The 17,009-nt window shown below is 47.1% G+C and overlaps 1 protein-coding gene across 16 annotated transcripts in view; it reads right to left on the reverse strand.

Annotated features, from left to right (window-relative positions):
- NEDD4L (NEDD4 like E3 ubiquitin protein ligase) overlaps positions 1-17,009 on the reverse strand; it is a 90,785-nt gene that overhangs the window by 22,912 nt on the left and 50,864 nt on the right. For 13 of the 16 annotated variants that reach the window (XM_038123625.1, XM_038123630.1, XM_038123631.1 and 10 more), the window contains 6 exons: positions 4,812-4,862; positions 2,870-2,931; positions 2,655-2,757; positions 2,240-2,406; positions 1,237-1,369; positions 548-724 (listed from right to left, as the gene is read on the reverse strand). In XM_038123625.1, coding sequence (XP_037979553.1) covers positions 548-724; positions 1,237-1,369; positions 2,240-2,406; positions 2,655-2,757; positions 2,870-2,931; positions 4,812-4,862 — 693 coding nt within the window. The remainder of the gene's footprint in view (positions 1-547; positions 725-1,236; positions 1,370-2,239; positions 2,407-2,654; positions 2,758-2,869; positions 2,932-4,811; positions 4,863-17,009) is intronic. The other 3 variants (XM_038123621.1, XM_038123618.1, XM_038123617.1) reach the window with 1 other exon arrangement.

Raw genomic sequence — 17,009 nt, forward strand, 5'->3', positions numbered from 1 at the left:
CCTAATCAGGATTCTGCTGGATGAGAACAAGAGTATTTCCTATCTCTTGAACTGCAGAGGTACCTTGATAGCATCGTACTAAGAATAAAAAATAAATAAGAGCATGATGCTCTGTTTAATATTACAATTATTTTTGTCATCAAAGAGACATAAAACATTCCCCCAGTTGTACATGCATTATCCTGATTTTTTAATGGCATCTTGACTAAGGGATAACACAAATAGAGAGACCATATTTTTGTTTTTCTCTTTCCTTTGGAATTTCCTAGTTTGACACCCTCGACCCTCATCTATTTTGTTTCACTAAAGGTCCAACAGCAGCAGAGTCTGAAGTTAAACTCACACGAACTCCTGAAGTCTAAACAGAGGAATTCTGTGGTCTGAGGCAGTTTGCTTGCTGGTGAAGCTGTTTTTGGGAAGGGAATTTTAACTGCACGCTCAGGTTTTCCTGCACCCAGCAGTCGCTCCCCGTGCACGAAGTGACTCAGGTTATGCCAAGGAATAGCACATTTCTGCACTAGAGCTTTACAGGTGACACATTACGTACAATCAAAGAGCCGAGCTGTTCCCCATTGGAATCAGGAGTCACCTGGAGCCTTCTGCTCAGCTCCTCAGACAGCTCCTGAGGACTGGTCCGGGACACCGGAGATGCAGGAGGAGGTGGCAGTGACAAGCTTAAGGAATCCCCACTGGCACTTGCCTCCTCTGAAATGGTTTCCCAAGGCTAATGAAAGAGAAGAAACTAAGTTCAGGTTTTATACAGACCGAGTCTTCCTTCCCTTGGCCTTCTGTGTGATCATCTCACTGTCCCCAGCGCACAAACAACAGCTTCTCTTCACCCTAAATCCAGGCGCTACAGGGAACTGAAGCACAGGGCAGTTACAACCAGTCCGCTTCCCTTTTTTTGTCATTTATTCCACTGTTGTTTGGAGCAGAATATGAAAGTGTTTCTATCAGTGTACGCAAGACAAGCAATTTGGAATGATAAATGTTTCTCCCAGCATTTCCATGGGGCTCAGTGCTGTCCACAGGCCACCAGGCAACTGCAGCTGCACAGGACCCTGGCAGTGTGCCTCTGGCTGCACTGTCATTGTGCTGCTGGCATCTTCCCAAGGCAATTTCCCCAAACACCGTGGAAAACCACGACTCTCTGTGCTGTGTGGTGATTAGCTCACACGTGAGAAGCATGGCAGCTCGGAGTTCAGTCAGCTCCTTAAGCCCAAGGCTCGGGCATACCTCAGGAATGTCTCCGCTCTCCACAGGCTCTGGCTCCAAATCCTCACTGATGTGGCGCCGAGAGCGGAACCGCCTGTGAGCTGCCTCTTGGTTTATCTGTCTGATATTGTTATCTGACTCGGATCCCACGTCGCTGCAGGGGGAACCCAGCGTGGGAAGGAGAAAAGAACAAGAAAATAACCCAAGTTAAACTAAGCCCCCCATTTTGTCCATCGCCTTCAAAACCTCGGTAATGCTTTTGATTATCAAAATCATTATTCATGCATGTATCAAGCTTCATAATTATTAGACTGTTTAATCCCACAGTTGAAAGAAAATAAAACTGGAAGCACTTCACAAATATCACAGAACACCAGGTGGGGAAGGACCTCAGGGGTCATCTGGTTCAACCTCTGCTGGCAGGGAAACCATGGCCTAGACAAGATGACCCAGCACTCTGTGGAGCCCAACCTCGAACGTGTCCACTGCAAGGGGGATCCAGCGCTTCCTCAGACATGGTTTAGCAGTGGCCTTGGCAGTGCAGGTTAAATACATGATCCCTAACACTCTCCGTATTTCACACTCTGTAAAATGTAAGCTTGCCACAGCTTTCTAAATCTAATCTTGAGGAGATATTGCCACAGACCTCTGATGGCATATTCTGAGAAAGAAGAGTATTCAGAGAATAATAAACAGGATCTCCTCAAAGCTAATCTGTTCAACTTCATTAAAACTAGAGCTGACTTTTTTCCTTACCTCTTCAACAGTCTCTATAAACAAAGTAATTTACTCCTGTTAAATTACTTACTGAAAAATTCCTTATCTGGCTCCTAATATTCTAAGGTGCTTTGTTAATGCACTGCCGTCCCTGCCATCCCAGAGCTCCTGGAATTTCCCGGAATACTCTGTGTCTCTGTGATCGGCTGGGGCAAGCAGGTCTCTTTCAGGCATAAACAAGGCACGTTTTCCTTTCTGACCCGAGCCTCAGCCTGGCTGTCCATCCCGCAGAGCCCCAGGTGCTTACACGAGGCTGGGCCGGTGCCACTGGGTGCTCCTGTTGTTGTGGTTCACGTAGTAGGTGCGCCCCAGGTTGTCCACCTTCTCTTCCCAGCCGGGGGGCAGCGGAGGAGGCGGCAGCTCCTCCTGACGCTGAGACGCGGCATCGCTGGAATCCACCACGTCCCAGCCGTGCTTAGGAATGAAGGAAAAGACCTCTGTGGTTACAGCCTGCCCCTCATTGCAATGAGAAAAGAGCTAAATCCCAGCAGTCTATCCAAGAGGGATTTCCAAAGGTGGCTGGGTGGTGGCTTGGTGCCATTTCTCCGGGTGGCTTGGTGCCAAAGAGAACCAACTGCCAACTCTGTTTCCAGGGCTTTATCCTTCAACTGCAGCTGACTCTACAATTTTTCTTGAATCCTTCCTTGAGGATTCAGCCTTACCTCAGAGTCATCCCTCTGATCACCATTTTCTTCCTCTTGGCCACCATTTTTGGGCATATACGCCATCTTCAGTCTCAAGAAACCCTTCACGCGAGATTTGTGGCTACAAGACAAGGAGGTACATTGCATTTAAGAACTCTTAAATAATTGGAAAAAAAAATCATGAAGTAGGAAATGTTTAAGTCCTCAAATGTTTTAAAGGTCCTTCCTCTCACCTTCTTGGTCTGAGGAGGAAATCCTTAAATGTGTACGGCCTCTCCATGGTTGGGTCTTCAGTCTGTAAGCAGTGGAAAAATGCCAAATTAAAGGGCTTGCCCACAAGTCCAGCCACATAAAGAACATTCACACATCAGGCTGACAGATTACGTCTCTGATTTCCACTGAATCCTAAGTTACCTGGAGCCTGGAATCCTGAAAACTTTCTATTCCCTGAGAATTTCAGCTTTCTTACCAAGTAAGTCACATCCTTCACATGTGCAAACACACAGCTGGTGTGGGCACAGAACTAGGAATTTCAGATGCCAAGGGAAAAGTGTGTGTATGATTAATCCATACACACACTTCCCCTGCTGATTGTCTGGGGAACTTTACTCTAAACTTAAAGCATGAACTGTGTTACACTTGGCAGCCAAATCCCACACAGCCTCTCCTTTCACTGCCTGACCCAGTGTCCACTTTCTCAGGGAATTTGCTCAGAGACGGCAGGTTTGAACAAGCTCACCAGGACAGCCAGGCACGCACGACTCACACTGCTGCTTAGTGCTCAGCTGGAAGGGACGTGGTCCCAGTGAGGACCTGTATCATTTACCCAAATTCTGTTCATAGTAATTAGCTGGTACTGGAGAAACAGGGACTTTGACCAACAAATCAGCAGGATGAGAAAGCCGCTCATTAATTTGTTAATAAATACGTCCCAACGGCTCCTTCCAAGACAGACAGTGTGCACCCACACCTTCCCAACAGGTAACTGTCTCCCTGGAACGGGGCAGGAGCAGGCGGGGAAGTGCCCGCGGAGGTCCCACAAGGTCACAACTACTGAAGGAAGGACTGCTCTGAGACACAGCAGCTTTGCCATGGAAAACCTCTGAGGGGGACAGGACTCTTCCCACTGTGCCAGCAGGGCTATTTAGATTATGTCCCTGCATAAGGACACAGAAATGGAGATATCCACACAAGCCCACACCAAGCAATCCTGCACAGCACAGCTGGGATGACAACAGCTCCCGTGAGAAGGGAACCACATATTTGTCACCACCAGGTGCTCCTGATCCTTTCCTTGTAGCTTTCCACTGTTACAGTTTATAACCCAACACACTCCAGATCAAGCCTAACAGATACATCCAAACAAGCACCACAATGCAAGTAATTACAAAACAATTTTTCTCCTACAATAACATCCATCAATAGCAAGAAGTCAAAATCAGACACAAAAAGCCAGTTATGCTCAACTGACATAACTGGCATATGTTAAAATTAACATGCACAACATTTAAAAAGTATTAACTACATTCAGCCAACGTTAGTCATCTGAAACAGTATATAGTATCAAAAATGTTTGTACCAAGGCTAATGCAATCACTGTATATACATACACATATATATTTATTCCTATTTATAAATCTATAAATAGAAATTGCACTTAATTTAGCATCTAATTTTGCAGCCCATGCAGAATCCTGGCTGCTGGGGGGAAACCAGACAACTGGAGCTTTACAGAATTACAGAACCAGCTTTACTCTGAATTCCTCCATTAATTAAGAAACAGAAACAAACATTACCACCTTCAAACCAAACACCTCAAATGTCTATTGACAATAAAATGATTCAAGCCCTGTGTCAATTACTTTCAATTGATTGCTATTGAACTCTCACTGTTGGCAAAGAATTCAATTTCAGCTAAAATAATGAACAGATGACATAGTTCTGGCTGCCTTTTGGCTTTTCATGCATTTGCTGAAGCAAACCTGCTCTCATGAAGCTTTTTTGCACAGAAAGTGCATCCCTTCCATGCACAGCTGATGCATCTCCCTGTCCCTGTGCAGGTGAGGCTTGGCTGTCCACAACAGTTCATTTTAAGCTCTGCTGGGAGCACTTGCTTTAAGAGAATGTGCCATCAACTGCACGCAGCCCCAGGGGTTTCCAGAGATCTGTGCTTACCGGGAGGTGACTGAGCGGCACATCCACCTGGCCCAGGAAGTCGTCTCTGGTCTGCCACACAGAAAGTAAACTTACGTCAGAAAAGCAAAAAATCATAAATATCCATCTAGTCACAATGAGACAAAAATAAAGATTGTTGAGTACCATTCTTTTAGGAATCACTGGTTTCTACCCCCTTATTGTTGCCCATTATTTGTTGCTCTAATTCATTCATGCTAGCACAGTATTTCTCGTGACACTCCAAACAGGCTCCTGAGCCCATGGCACAAGTGGTGGTGCTGACTCATTCTGCCTGGGGGAGCCACCAAAACCAACCCGGAGCCCCCCAAGCACTGAGAAGCCGCAGCTGGCTTCCTGTTGAAGGGGGTCAGGTCCAAGCCTTCCTTCACGGGCTGCCAGTCCTAGCCGTGGTGGGTGGGGGCAGCTCAGGCAGCAGGGTGAATTCCAGCATCTGGGTCTCCACTGGGAAATGCTGGCAGCAGCTGAGGCCAAAGGACGCCAGTGGCAGCCGTGTTTGCTGTGGGACCGGGGCCTGTGCTCGAGGGACACTGGGGACTCACTCGGGCAGGAAGTGCCACCATCACGAGCCGTGCTCTTCCAAACCCAACCGGCTAGCCGGGAGCGCAGCCTCTGTTCAGAGACTGTTTGTGACACCAGACACCAGCCCCAGTGATTCCCAAATAACCTGCTGCCTATTTATAACCCCACTATGCACGGAATTCCAGGAAGTGCATGCTGCTGCTGCACAGCCAAGTTTACATATTTCTCATAGCAGAGCATTAAGTTTAATATTAAAATTCATATTTTATATGATAACCTCATAAGAATTCTGTTTCTACTACAAAGATAGGATGATGTTTCGTGATCCCCACAGAGTGGACACATCCTGCTGTGCTGGATGCTACAGAACAACACAAAAAGCATTAAGGAGACCATGGTTTTTCCAATTCTAAGTAAAAAACAGGAAGTAGATTTTTCATTACAGAATTTTGACTATTAACCTTCTTCCTAGCTAGAACTAGAAAAAACTGGTAGCATGCCCTGTTTTTAGGGAATTAACATGTTCTCCCCTTAATACTGGCAAATCCCAAGTACTCGCCACCTCCTGCTTCAGTACAGTCACTCCAATAACAACGACTCTGAAGAAAATACACACCTATTGCTACATCTCTTCTTGCAGCTTTTAGCCCAAGAAAAATAAAACTCATGGATACATAAAATGTTGAGGTAGGTTAGAAATAGTCTTAAAGAACCTGAACCAACAAAATATGTTTGTAGCTTACAGTGGAACTGGAAACCCCTCAGTCCCAGCCAGCTCTGTAAGCAGAATTACCTCCTCATCTAATTCTGCATGCATATGGTCACCTTTGCCAGAACTAGGGCTCTTGTAAAACTCAGTCTTTATGTAACATTGACTGTACACATGCATCTGTAAGAAAAAGGGGGGGGGGGGGCTAATATATTAATACAAGTATTTAGTATTTTTCTCTATGAAAAAAATTTTCTCTTGCAAGCCTCCACAGCTCTAAAATTTAAGCATTCTCACTTTGGGGCTTCCTGCTTCCAGCAAAGGCACCTCGTGAGCCACAGGAACCTTTTCCACTGCCTTCTTTTTCCCATTTCTCATTATAATGATGCTGTTTGGGGTTTGCCTGTTTTTTCCTAGGTTCTCTGTATTCTTCACACATATATTTGTAACTCTGTCACCTATCATGTTAGTAGCTAGATCTCCCAGTAGTTTTCCGTGGCCTTTCCCTAAGCAGAAAGACAAAACAAATTCCAGAGCTCCAAGCCCCAGGAGGTACAAGGCTCTGTGCTATCTTGGCTGTCCCTGAGAATCAAGGCTGAGAACAGCCCTTCAAAACACATTTTCATGGACAAAGTACAACTAGTGCTGAAGGGGGGGCTGCAGAGGAGGGGCTTGACCAGGAAGGAACTGCATCACCACTTGTCCTCCTAACTGGTGCTTTTTATCAATTATGCTGATTTCCTAAAACCTACAAAGATGTACTCTGCCCTGGGGGGGTAGGCTTTTGTGGACATTTTTCCATAACTGCTCCTGAAGGCCTTCAAACAAAGATCCCCTTTTATATTACCTCCTTACTGAAATAATTTCCGGGTTGGGAAAAAGGCAACAATAACTGTGTCTGTTTCGAGAAACTCTCTGTCACTAAAATCCACAGAGGCACCCAAGGCACCAGCCTGTTCAGCTGTGTATCGCAGCATCACACTGCTGACTCCTGCTCCAGTCTGGTCCCCCCAGACAGTGAGCAATCCCTTCTCCACGACAAAGGCACAGGATGCAGATGTTCACTGAGCTAGAGCAGGACTTTCCCAGCCAGGAGGAGCGACCCCTCAAATGCCATTGCTCCCTCAGTATTGCTCCTGTCCCACCTGGAGCGTGGCCTCTGTGTGGGGAGCAGGACAAACACACGCAGGCAGGGCTGGGGCAGGGCTCAGATGCTTTGTTAGAGTCTTACTGCAAAGCCCAAGTAGAACAAAAGCTATCCCAAAATTTCCCAATTAGCCTTTAACACTCCAGAGAAATTTTACCAAGTTTCAGCATCCCCTGGCCCACCTGATGAGTTGGTTTAGCACATTTATTGTGGAAGAGGAGAAAGTCAGACACGGTCGTCCTATTTTCCAAGGAGCTCTCTTGAAATGAAAGGTAATCACTTCAGTGTTTTGGCAGACATAAATACCCCGTCTGCTCAGGGAACCCCAATCTGTCCATCCACCTCGCTCATTCAGGCATTGATCCTGTGGGAAAGCAGCACCAGGCTCACACACAGCAGGCACGGCAGGTGCTCTGTGCACTGAATTTTCCTGAGTGTGTGAGGGACCCCTCACACCTGCACAGACACTGCAACGAAACCTGGTCATCACTGCACCCCAGGAACAGCCAAGACCTCAGCTGTCCAGTGAAAAACAACGGGGAAAAAACAAGGAAACACTTCATTTAGTGTAATCAGTAGCCAGTGACTGAAAAAGCTTCAAAAACCAACAGAACTACTTGGAAATGCTAACTTGTGCCAAACACCTCAGAATGTGAAACAACTCACTGTTCATCTTAGGAGACTGAGGTGACAAGGTGACACTCCCAAGACAAAAGTACGTAAAAATTAGGCTGCAATTTGGTGCCTGTCCAAGCTGCAAGCCAGGAAAAAAAAAAGCCTGGGAATAAAGTTGCAGTGCCCTAAACACCCTTAGTCTCCAAAGCAGCAGAGAAAGGAAAAGCATCCATTGACACTTCAGTGCAAACCAGAACGTTTAGCTGAGCCTCAGGATTGCATACATCAGCTTTACTCGGAACCACACAAAAGTATGAATAAACTGTTGCACTGATGCTCATTTCAATCACTGAAGCTTGTTGTTTTCCAGAAGGGAAAGTGTCAATAGTTAACAGTTCAGCTGTTAGAGACTTGCTCATTTCAGCTCTGGAAGAGAAGGTAAATATTACCTCAGACCCGTACCCATAAGGTAAAACAGACATTACAGCTGGGTAATAGCTGAGCACACGAGCAACTGCAACAGGCAACTCAACTCCACTTAGCTTTATTCCAGGCTGAACAGAAATCAAAAGCTGGAAAACAGCGGAGGTACAACAGGTTAGTCAGGACTTGAACCAAAAGGTCACACAAACAACGTGAAGGACCTGCAGGAGGGGGCAGGTCTCACAGGGACTAAGAGATTTAGCCATGCGCAAAATACTATTAAGCCCCCCAAATGTGTACACAAGCTGACACCCCCAACGCATACAGCTCTCCCAAGGAAAGGCTCTGCTGCTGCCATGCTGTGCTCATACCAGGCCAAGCTGCAATGCTGTGCTCATCTGCTGCTTCCTCAGACCAACACCATCAGGACAGCTCTCCCAGCAGCCCTGCTCCTGGACTTTTCCTGCCTGTCCTAACCTGGCCCAACACACCACACTGTTACAACTGATCACCAACAGTGCAGAACAAACTCCTGAAAGTGCCTGAAAATTTCCTAAGGTTGGGAATGATCCCAAAGGGGTTCCCATGGAACGCCCCTGTATGAAAACACAATCACCTTGGCCTGGGAAGCAGCAAGAGCCACAAACCAGAGCCGTGGCTCACCCAAGCTGAAGCACTGGCCAGTGACAGTGACAAGCTGTGAGCAGAGGAACAAGCCCCCAGAAGCCCTACTGTGCCAGCTGCCAGCCGGGCTGAGGCTGCTGCACTGTGGGTACAGAGCTCTCAGGGGTGCTTTGGTTCCCTGGCCAGACACCAGCCTGGGAAATAACACTCCACCCACCCACGGTTCCCTTGGCATCTTGAGATGATCAGGATGTTCCCAGCTTCCTGACCTGAAAATTGTTGCGTACTATTTCTGGGCACTGTTTAAGGAGATGCCGCATTCCAACCCAGATATTGCTCTATTTCAGAGCAGGCAGACATGATCCCTACGGTAAATTTAACTGGTAAATTTAACTGGTTTTTAGTGGCCTTGAAGTAAACCAGAGGCCACACCTTTCTCAGACCACAACCACGCTGTGCCGTGCCTCAGCACACAGCCACGTGCCTAAATTATTATCCAGGTGGAAACCCTGCTGAGGTTCAGAGCCCATCTTCTCTTGACATTTATTCTAAATGTATTACAGCCATGTTATTTCCAAACTTCTCCAATCACTGCAGCCCTGGTGGGTAACACGGAATGTGCTGAGAGTGGCTGTGAAGGGTGCTCATGGGAACACCATGTGGAACGTGTGCCAGCAGCGGTCTGGTGGGGAAGGGGAGGCAGGGACAGGGAACCCAGCCCCTGGGGACACCTGCTGATCCTCACAGCTAAAGGCCAAAGGCACCATCCCATGGGATAAACCCACTCGGCAAAGCCAAATCCCAGGCTCTCAAGGGGGCCTTCTCAGCTCCACTGAGCACTCAGCAGCCACTCCGGTAGAACAAAAGTGAAAAATTAAGCACGAATTAAGACAATTTTCCTGATGTAGTACTTAAACCCAGCACTGGAGATGTGATGTGCCACTGCTGCCAAGTCCTGGAAAACTGCTCCAGGAGTGGTCCAGACTGTCTGGCTCAGACAGCACCACCTTTCCCAGCACAAATACAAGAGCTGCACACACCAACAAGAAAAATACAAGAGCAGAAAACACTGCTGCCTTTCCAGAGAGCTACAGGAAATCAGCTCTCTCACCTGGAGAGAAAACTCTCCTGAACTGTACTTTTACCAAAGGCTTTAAAAATGAACAGGACCCCAAAAAAACAAAGAGGACTTGTGTTCATGAAAGTATTGTTAATTATTTAAAAAAAAAAACAACTAGCAGCAAAACACAATTTTATTAATTGAAACAAAGCATATTTAACTGCTCTCAACTAAAACCTTAAAGTATTAATTAGCCATCATAGATGCCTCTCTACACCTAAGGCTTATCAACTCCCTGATCTCATTTTCATGAATAAAGCTACAATGATACTTTTATGATATTCCTCTATCATTTGATTATATGATTACTAAAATTATTAGCTGGAAAGTTTCAGCAATCTTTCTACCTTTCTGAACTTCAATAAAATTCTCTCCATTTATATAAACTTTCAGAAATTCTGCCACTTGCCTCTTTCTTAAGCAAAATATTTTCAGCAGCACTTCCCAAGCATAACTAAAATTCCAGTTTTCATTTGCTAATAATGGCAACTGACTATACTTTTGCAGTGGATCTCTGCAATCTGGCTCTGATATTTTCACTGGTATTTCCTTAATCAAGAATATTGCAGTGTAACCATGGAAAAAACCCCTAACTGATGTGTGTGTGGGGGGGGGGGTGGTGGTTTTCCTATTCCAAATCTGTAGGTGCAGGAAGAACAAACTACACAGGTGGGTTATTTCCTAAAAAACGATCTCCTGTTATTCCTTCCCAGCAGAGTAAACAAACGCTGACTTTTCCTCCAGGCAGCTCAATACAACAGTGTCAGATTCCCTCTCCACTTTCACTGTACACCCAGTCGCTGCCCGCTGGGTGTCAGCGCACTGAGCACAGGCAGGGACCAGGCGCTACACGAGGCTCCGGCGTCACACGCATCCCCGCTCCGCAGCCTGGGACACCACCGAGCGTGCAGCTGCGACTGGGAGCCCAACCAGAGCTGAGATTGAGGAGTTATGTCCTGAGCTGCAGTTTCCCAGATGAGGCAGTGGTGCTCCAGAATCAGCACAGCTGAGAGAGAAATGTCTCCTTCCTGGCACACGTGGTCAACCACAACTGGATCAGTTCTTAAACGGATTAAGCGAACCGCAAGACATAAGCGTCAGTTATTTAAATCCTGAATTACTTGTCCTGCACTGCCATTGCTTATTTAAAGTTAACAAAAACCACCGGGCACCTCTGCCAAGATCTGCTACACTCCTGAAGCCCAGTAGCAGCCACGAAAACTCCAGACAATGTTGGGAAAAAAGAACCAGTTCAGCCTTATTCTGTTCATTACAGGCAGATGGCTTCCTAGTGAGCTGCCCACTGTGATTAAAGGGCTCCTGTGACACGCAGGAGGGCTGCAAACAGGAGGCTGCTCCTGCTCTCAGCTACCAAAGGCTCTCCACCTGTGATGCACAGAGCGAATGCCTGCTGTTATTACCATGGCTACATTACCAAGGGCCTCTGGAAAGACTGGAATCCATTTCTCCTTAGACACTGAACGAACCAAATGTGAACAAAGTATAGGAGTGGCAAGGGCAGGAAGGAGCTGATGCCCAAGACAATTAAAACAGGCCTGAGCTGTGAGAGAATGTGGAAAATAGGAACAGAAACAATGAACAGAAGTGAAAGAACAGTTAGAAAGTGCAGAACAAGATAAATGTGTTAGCACAGCCTCTGTCCTATGTTCTGTAAGAAATAAAGGAGTTATTGAAAAAAAACCTCTCAGAACCAAAATTAAACAATTTTCTTATGAAGCTTCATTGTAACTCCCCAGGAAAGAACAGTGAGGCACAATGGAATAGGCTCAAATTCCCAATGCAATAGTCAGTAAGCACCACTAACTTCTAATAACATTCTGCACAATAATTGGCTCTGTGGAGTAACAGAAGAACCTGCCCTCTGCAATCCATGCAGCTGCAGCCTGTGGTACCCAAAGAGCCCTCCCACAGCAGCCCTGGAGCTGCAGCAGGGCAGGAGCACGGAGCCCGGGCCCTGCTGATGTGGCCAGAGCAGCTCAGGGCTCCGAAGCCGCACATGAGCAGGTGCCACCTCGGCAGCTCAGGCACAGAGCTCTGCCCAGCGGCAGCCAGCCTTCCCCTGCCCGCTCCACCACGCTGTGCCCGGCAGGAGAAGGGCACTGCGCTACAACGCTTTCCCAGAGGACTCTGGCTGAAACTCTGCTCAGAGCCCTCAAGCCACCTTCCTCACCAGAGTTTCAGAGCCAGAAAATCCTGGAAGAAAGTAATTCTCATGCCAAGTTTGGGAAACGCTGCTCCTCAAAAGAGCAAAGAAAGGTGTTTTATGAAGCAGCAGCAAAGTACAGCGAGCACGTGCAGAGCTGTGGCACACCGTGCGTAACACAAACACCTGCGTACCTTTGATAGCTGAGGATTCAAAAGGCACAGAATTTCAAAAACAATGGCATTCGAGTCGAGAAACTGTAGACGTGAGGCCAGCTTGGTAAAGGCAGCAGGTGAAACAAAGGCACGTTTACAGCAGGAGGATTGTTCCAAGGAAGGGGGCTGCAGCTCTGCAGAGCACAAACAGCTGCCTTTTACCACCTGGAGCGTGCACAGAGGCCCCCCCAAAGGCTCTAGCTGCTCGGCCTCACCCTGGCACTGCTGCTGCCTGGGGAGGCTGCCCAGAGCACGCTGCAGCCCCTGGCACCCAGGGACTCCCAGCAGAAGCATTCCCAGAGGGAGGGGCACCTGGAGCTGGGACCTGCTCCTGCAGATCCTGGCAAGCAGGAGAGGGAGGCCGGGGAAGCTCTGCTATGCTGAACAGTGCTGAGCAGAGCAGAAAGAGTATAATTAGCTGGCAAACGGGTCATTAATGCTGTCTTGCTGCAGACACCAGGAACCATGCAAACAACAGACCTCTTACTGTCTCCACTACCATTTCTTCTCTGCACTAATCTACTTAGCCACTTATCCCACCTTTTCCTTCTGCTCAGAGAAATGTGCTACTTTCTCTGTTTCTTTCTCTCACCAACAGCAGTTCAGATTTTTGGATATATTCAGACTTTTGGATTCCACTATATATCTGTCATGACCAATTTTTCTGTGTAAGTGCTCTCTTGGCAGAAAGCAGTTAAGAAATACAACCCTCAGAAAAGCCAAGTACTGTTAGAGTAGAAATGCTCTCCTGTGCTAGGGGGATTTATATTCCCCCTAAAGCTATTCCAGTGTTTCTAATATATCCTGGAGAACTGCAGCAACTGAGATCTGAAGGGTCTGAGATGCAGAATGCATCCAGCTCCTGCAAGCATGCTAGAAGATGAGCAGCAGGATAGCTGGTTTTAACAGTAAGGTTAAAATGGTTATCACCTTTTAAAACACCTTCACCTCCTCCTGCAACTTGAAGAAGGCAACTGAGAAAGAAAAAAAAATGTTCAGACTGTGACTTCTGTGGGAATTAAACAGAGACAAAACTGAAGAAATCCATAGGTTCTCTCTCAAAATCTGTCAAAAATTGGAACTGCTGTTTTAATAAATAGCTTGAAAAATAGAGGGATTAGGGGTGCATCACTTCCAGAGGCATAACGTGTATATATTCTGCACGGACAGGCTGAGTAAGCAAAAACGTGCACTTTGGAAATTTTCTAACTAATGATTCTTCTCTCTGCAGCTCTTCCACGATTCTGGACAAATTTACTGGCATTCTTCATACAAATAAGAGTAATTCTCACCTCAAGGACTCTGCAGCAAAGAAGTGGTCTTGAAGAACAATTGAATTTTAGTCATCCATCACACCCATCACACTGACGTAACATCCTTCATTACTGAGCACTATTCCTGCATACGCACACTGCTCATTGCAAAGCAGCACTAAAATAATATAAAATGACTCACGGCGAACCAAACCTCCAGCAGAGACACTCATTTCTGCCATTCTACCCTCCCCTTATCCACACCCTGCACTGGGCCATCAGCCACTCCCAACAGGTCAGAGCAGCCGCAAGTGCCTGCAACAATCCCCACTGTAACCCGAGCACAGCAACCCGAGCTCAGGGACCAGGGACAGATTGGAACCAAACGTTTATCTGACCCCTCCAGAACCCCAGCAAACCCTTGTGGGCACACCAGCTCACATTTATACATGCTGTGACTCCCCTGCCAGCCTGCTGGCCGTGTCCAGCCCAGAGTTACAGCTCCCTTGTGCCCAGCTGGACTCCCTGTCTCTGGGGAAGCTGAGGGTGCACATCTTCATCAGCAACAGCCCAGAAAACTGCAGGTAAAGTTCACCTCAGTAATAACGTAGGATCAGGCCTCTGTTTAAAAATGACATGCTAAGACTGCAGCAGTGCTGTGAAAACTCTGCCCTCCCCTCACTGTGTGAGTGCCCTACAGAGTGCCAGGGATGACGGGAGCAGCAGCCCCAGGCAGCACCTCGGTGCAGCCCGGTTACATCAGGAGCATCACCAGGCTTTTCTGGATCATGATGCAGCGCTTTAGCTATGTGGGCTGAGGTTAACAACAGAGAAGCAGTGGCAGGGAAATCAGAGTCGTGAAAGGCTCTGCAGGCAGGGAAATGAGATTGCTGGAATGGAATCAGGGAAAGCACGCTGACATTTATTCAGCCTGAATTTTCCAGAGGTACTAAGTATGCTCTTTCAACTGGCTGATCCCAGCAGCACTCACACTCAAGAAGGCATCAGGCCTGGCAACATGTGACATCACAGTTTTGCTCTAATGATTTTCCTAATGTTATGGAAAAAAGCAAGATCCACTGCAAGAGTTCTAAGGCCACTTTTCTGTGACACGAGACTTTGTTCTCCTGGGTAATAATCAGAATCCTGAGGGGAAACATTGCTATGCACTGACCAGAGGGAACAGTAAGGTACTTTATGCTTGGGCCACTGACATGCTAATTAGTGGACATTAACTACTCCTAACTTCTGTAAATTAATAATCATTTACGCCTACACACATCCAAGCACTTTTTCCTTGTGGAGACCAAGAACCTTCACACCTGCTCAATTTTCAAGCAACACATTTGTTTGTAACAGAAAGGAGAGCCAAGATGATATTGACTAGTTCATGGGGATCAGTCACTAATATTTACTGCCAGATTTTTTATGGTGGGTAATTTAAATTGCAGTCAGTTGGAAATCCAGGGGTAGCTGGTAATATGAACTCTCTGGGTGAAATTTCAAGAACACAGAAAAAAGCTTGAAAAGTTTGTTACACGCTTTGTTTTTGAATTTATTTTGTTTGTGTTCTGGAATCCTGCACAATGATTTGATTAGAGCAAAAACCAGAAAAGCCAGAACCCCAGCACCACTGGCTGCAAATGTCTGGTCAGAACGGCCAACCCCCAATAAAGCTGGGAGCAGAACAAAAGGCAAAGAAGAGTTCTGGCCAGCTCCAAGCTCCCAGGAAGCCTCTGCAGGAGCTGCCTGTGCTGGAACACACGGTGCACACTCCCACATCAGCTCCGTGGAGAATGGAGCTGGCCCTGCCGACCGGCGGCTCCGCGTTCTTCCCTCCCTCCTCTTCCCGCATCTGCTTCGGCTGCACCTGGCATGAGGAGCCCAAGTGATGTCACCTGCCAAGTCAGGCGCTCTAGAACCCACTGCTGGGACACAAACACTGCCCAGCAAAGCCAGCTCGGCCCCGGGGGCACGAGGAACCATCCCATCCACCCACAGCTCCGGCTGCTATCCCGCCCAGGCCTTCCCGAGCCGTGCCAGGCAGCGCGACTGAGACAGCTCACAGAGACCGGGTCCCACAGGGGGATAGAGATGCACACAATCAGGTCCCACAGTGGGATAGAGATGCACACAATCAGGTCCCACAGGGGGATAGAGATGCACACAATCAGGTCCCACAGGGGGATAGAGATGCACACAATCAGGTCCCACAGTGGGATAGAGATGCACACAATCAGGTCCCACAGGGGGATAGAGATGCACACAATCAGGTCCCACAGGGGGATAGAGATGCACACAATCAGGTCCCACAGTGGGATAGAGATGCACACAATCAGGTCCCACAGTGGGATAAAGATGCACCCGTTCAGGTCCCACAGTGGGATAAAGATGCACACGATCAGGTCCCACAGTGGGATAGAGATGCACCCGTTCAGGTCCCACAGTGGGATAGAGATGCACCCGTTCAGGTCCCACAGTGGGATAAAGATGCACACAATCAGGTCCCACAGTGGGATAAAGATGCACACAATCAGGTCCCACAGTGGGATAGAGATGCACCCGTTCAGGTCCCACAGTGGGATAGAGATGCACCCATTCAATGGGAAAGTATTTCACATTCTTACCCACAGGCTGGCCAAAGTTGGGCAGTTGGTCAATTTCACTGAATTCACAGGATTTACAAGCTTAGACAGGGACAGAAACCAAAGCCCCTACAGAAACCCTTCTCTCCCTCCTCTTTTTAACTGAACCTTCGTTGAGGGACAGCAAAACACCCAAACTCCAGCACAATGAAATGTTAACTCCCCAAGGAATCAACACTGTGAGGCTTACTGGGGGGATGGCAAGAGCAAGAGTAGATTGATTTCAGTTCCCTCACTAAATATAAAGCAGGTAAGGTTTGCTTTCCTGTAAGACATTTGCACTGGAGTGCTGCCGCAAGGCCAAAAAGATATTAAAAAATGGTGACATCAGACCAAAACAAATCTGTTAAGACCAGTTCCCACAATGCAATGTTTCCTGGAAGGTTTTCCCTGCTCAGGCAGCGTGCCATTCCCCACATTTGCAAACAACAAAACAAAATTGTATTTTACTTGCTCAGTTAAGATCAGGTATTTTTACACAGTAAATTAAAAACATGTAATAGACCTCCAATAATGTCACCACAAATTAACTGATTACTGAAAACCTCTTTTTCATACTTCATGTGTTGCTAAACCCTTTCAGAAATTGCTGGTATCCAGCCTCACATCAGAGACAAGGCAACTGCTCAAAATTGGAAATAGAATTTATTTCATTATTCAACTTTTATGCACAGAGCTGACTCACACAAGTATACTTAGGCCCTGGATAACATCCAAGCTAATAATTAACTATGTTTTAAATT

The sequence above is a fragment of the Motacilla alba genome, chromosome Z (assembly GCF_015832195.1).
Source record: "Motacilla alba alba isolate MOTALB_02 chromosome Z, Motacilla_alba_V1.0_pri, whole genome shotgun sequence".
In the NCBI taxonomy this organism is placed as follows: domain Eukaryota; kingdom Metazoa; phylum Chordata; class Aves; order Passeriformes; family Motacillidae; genus Motacilla; species Motacilla alba.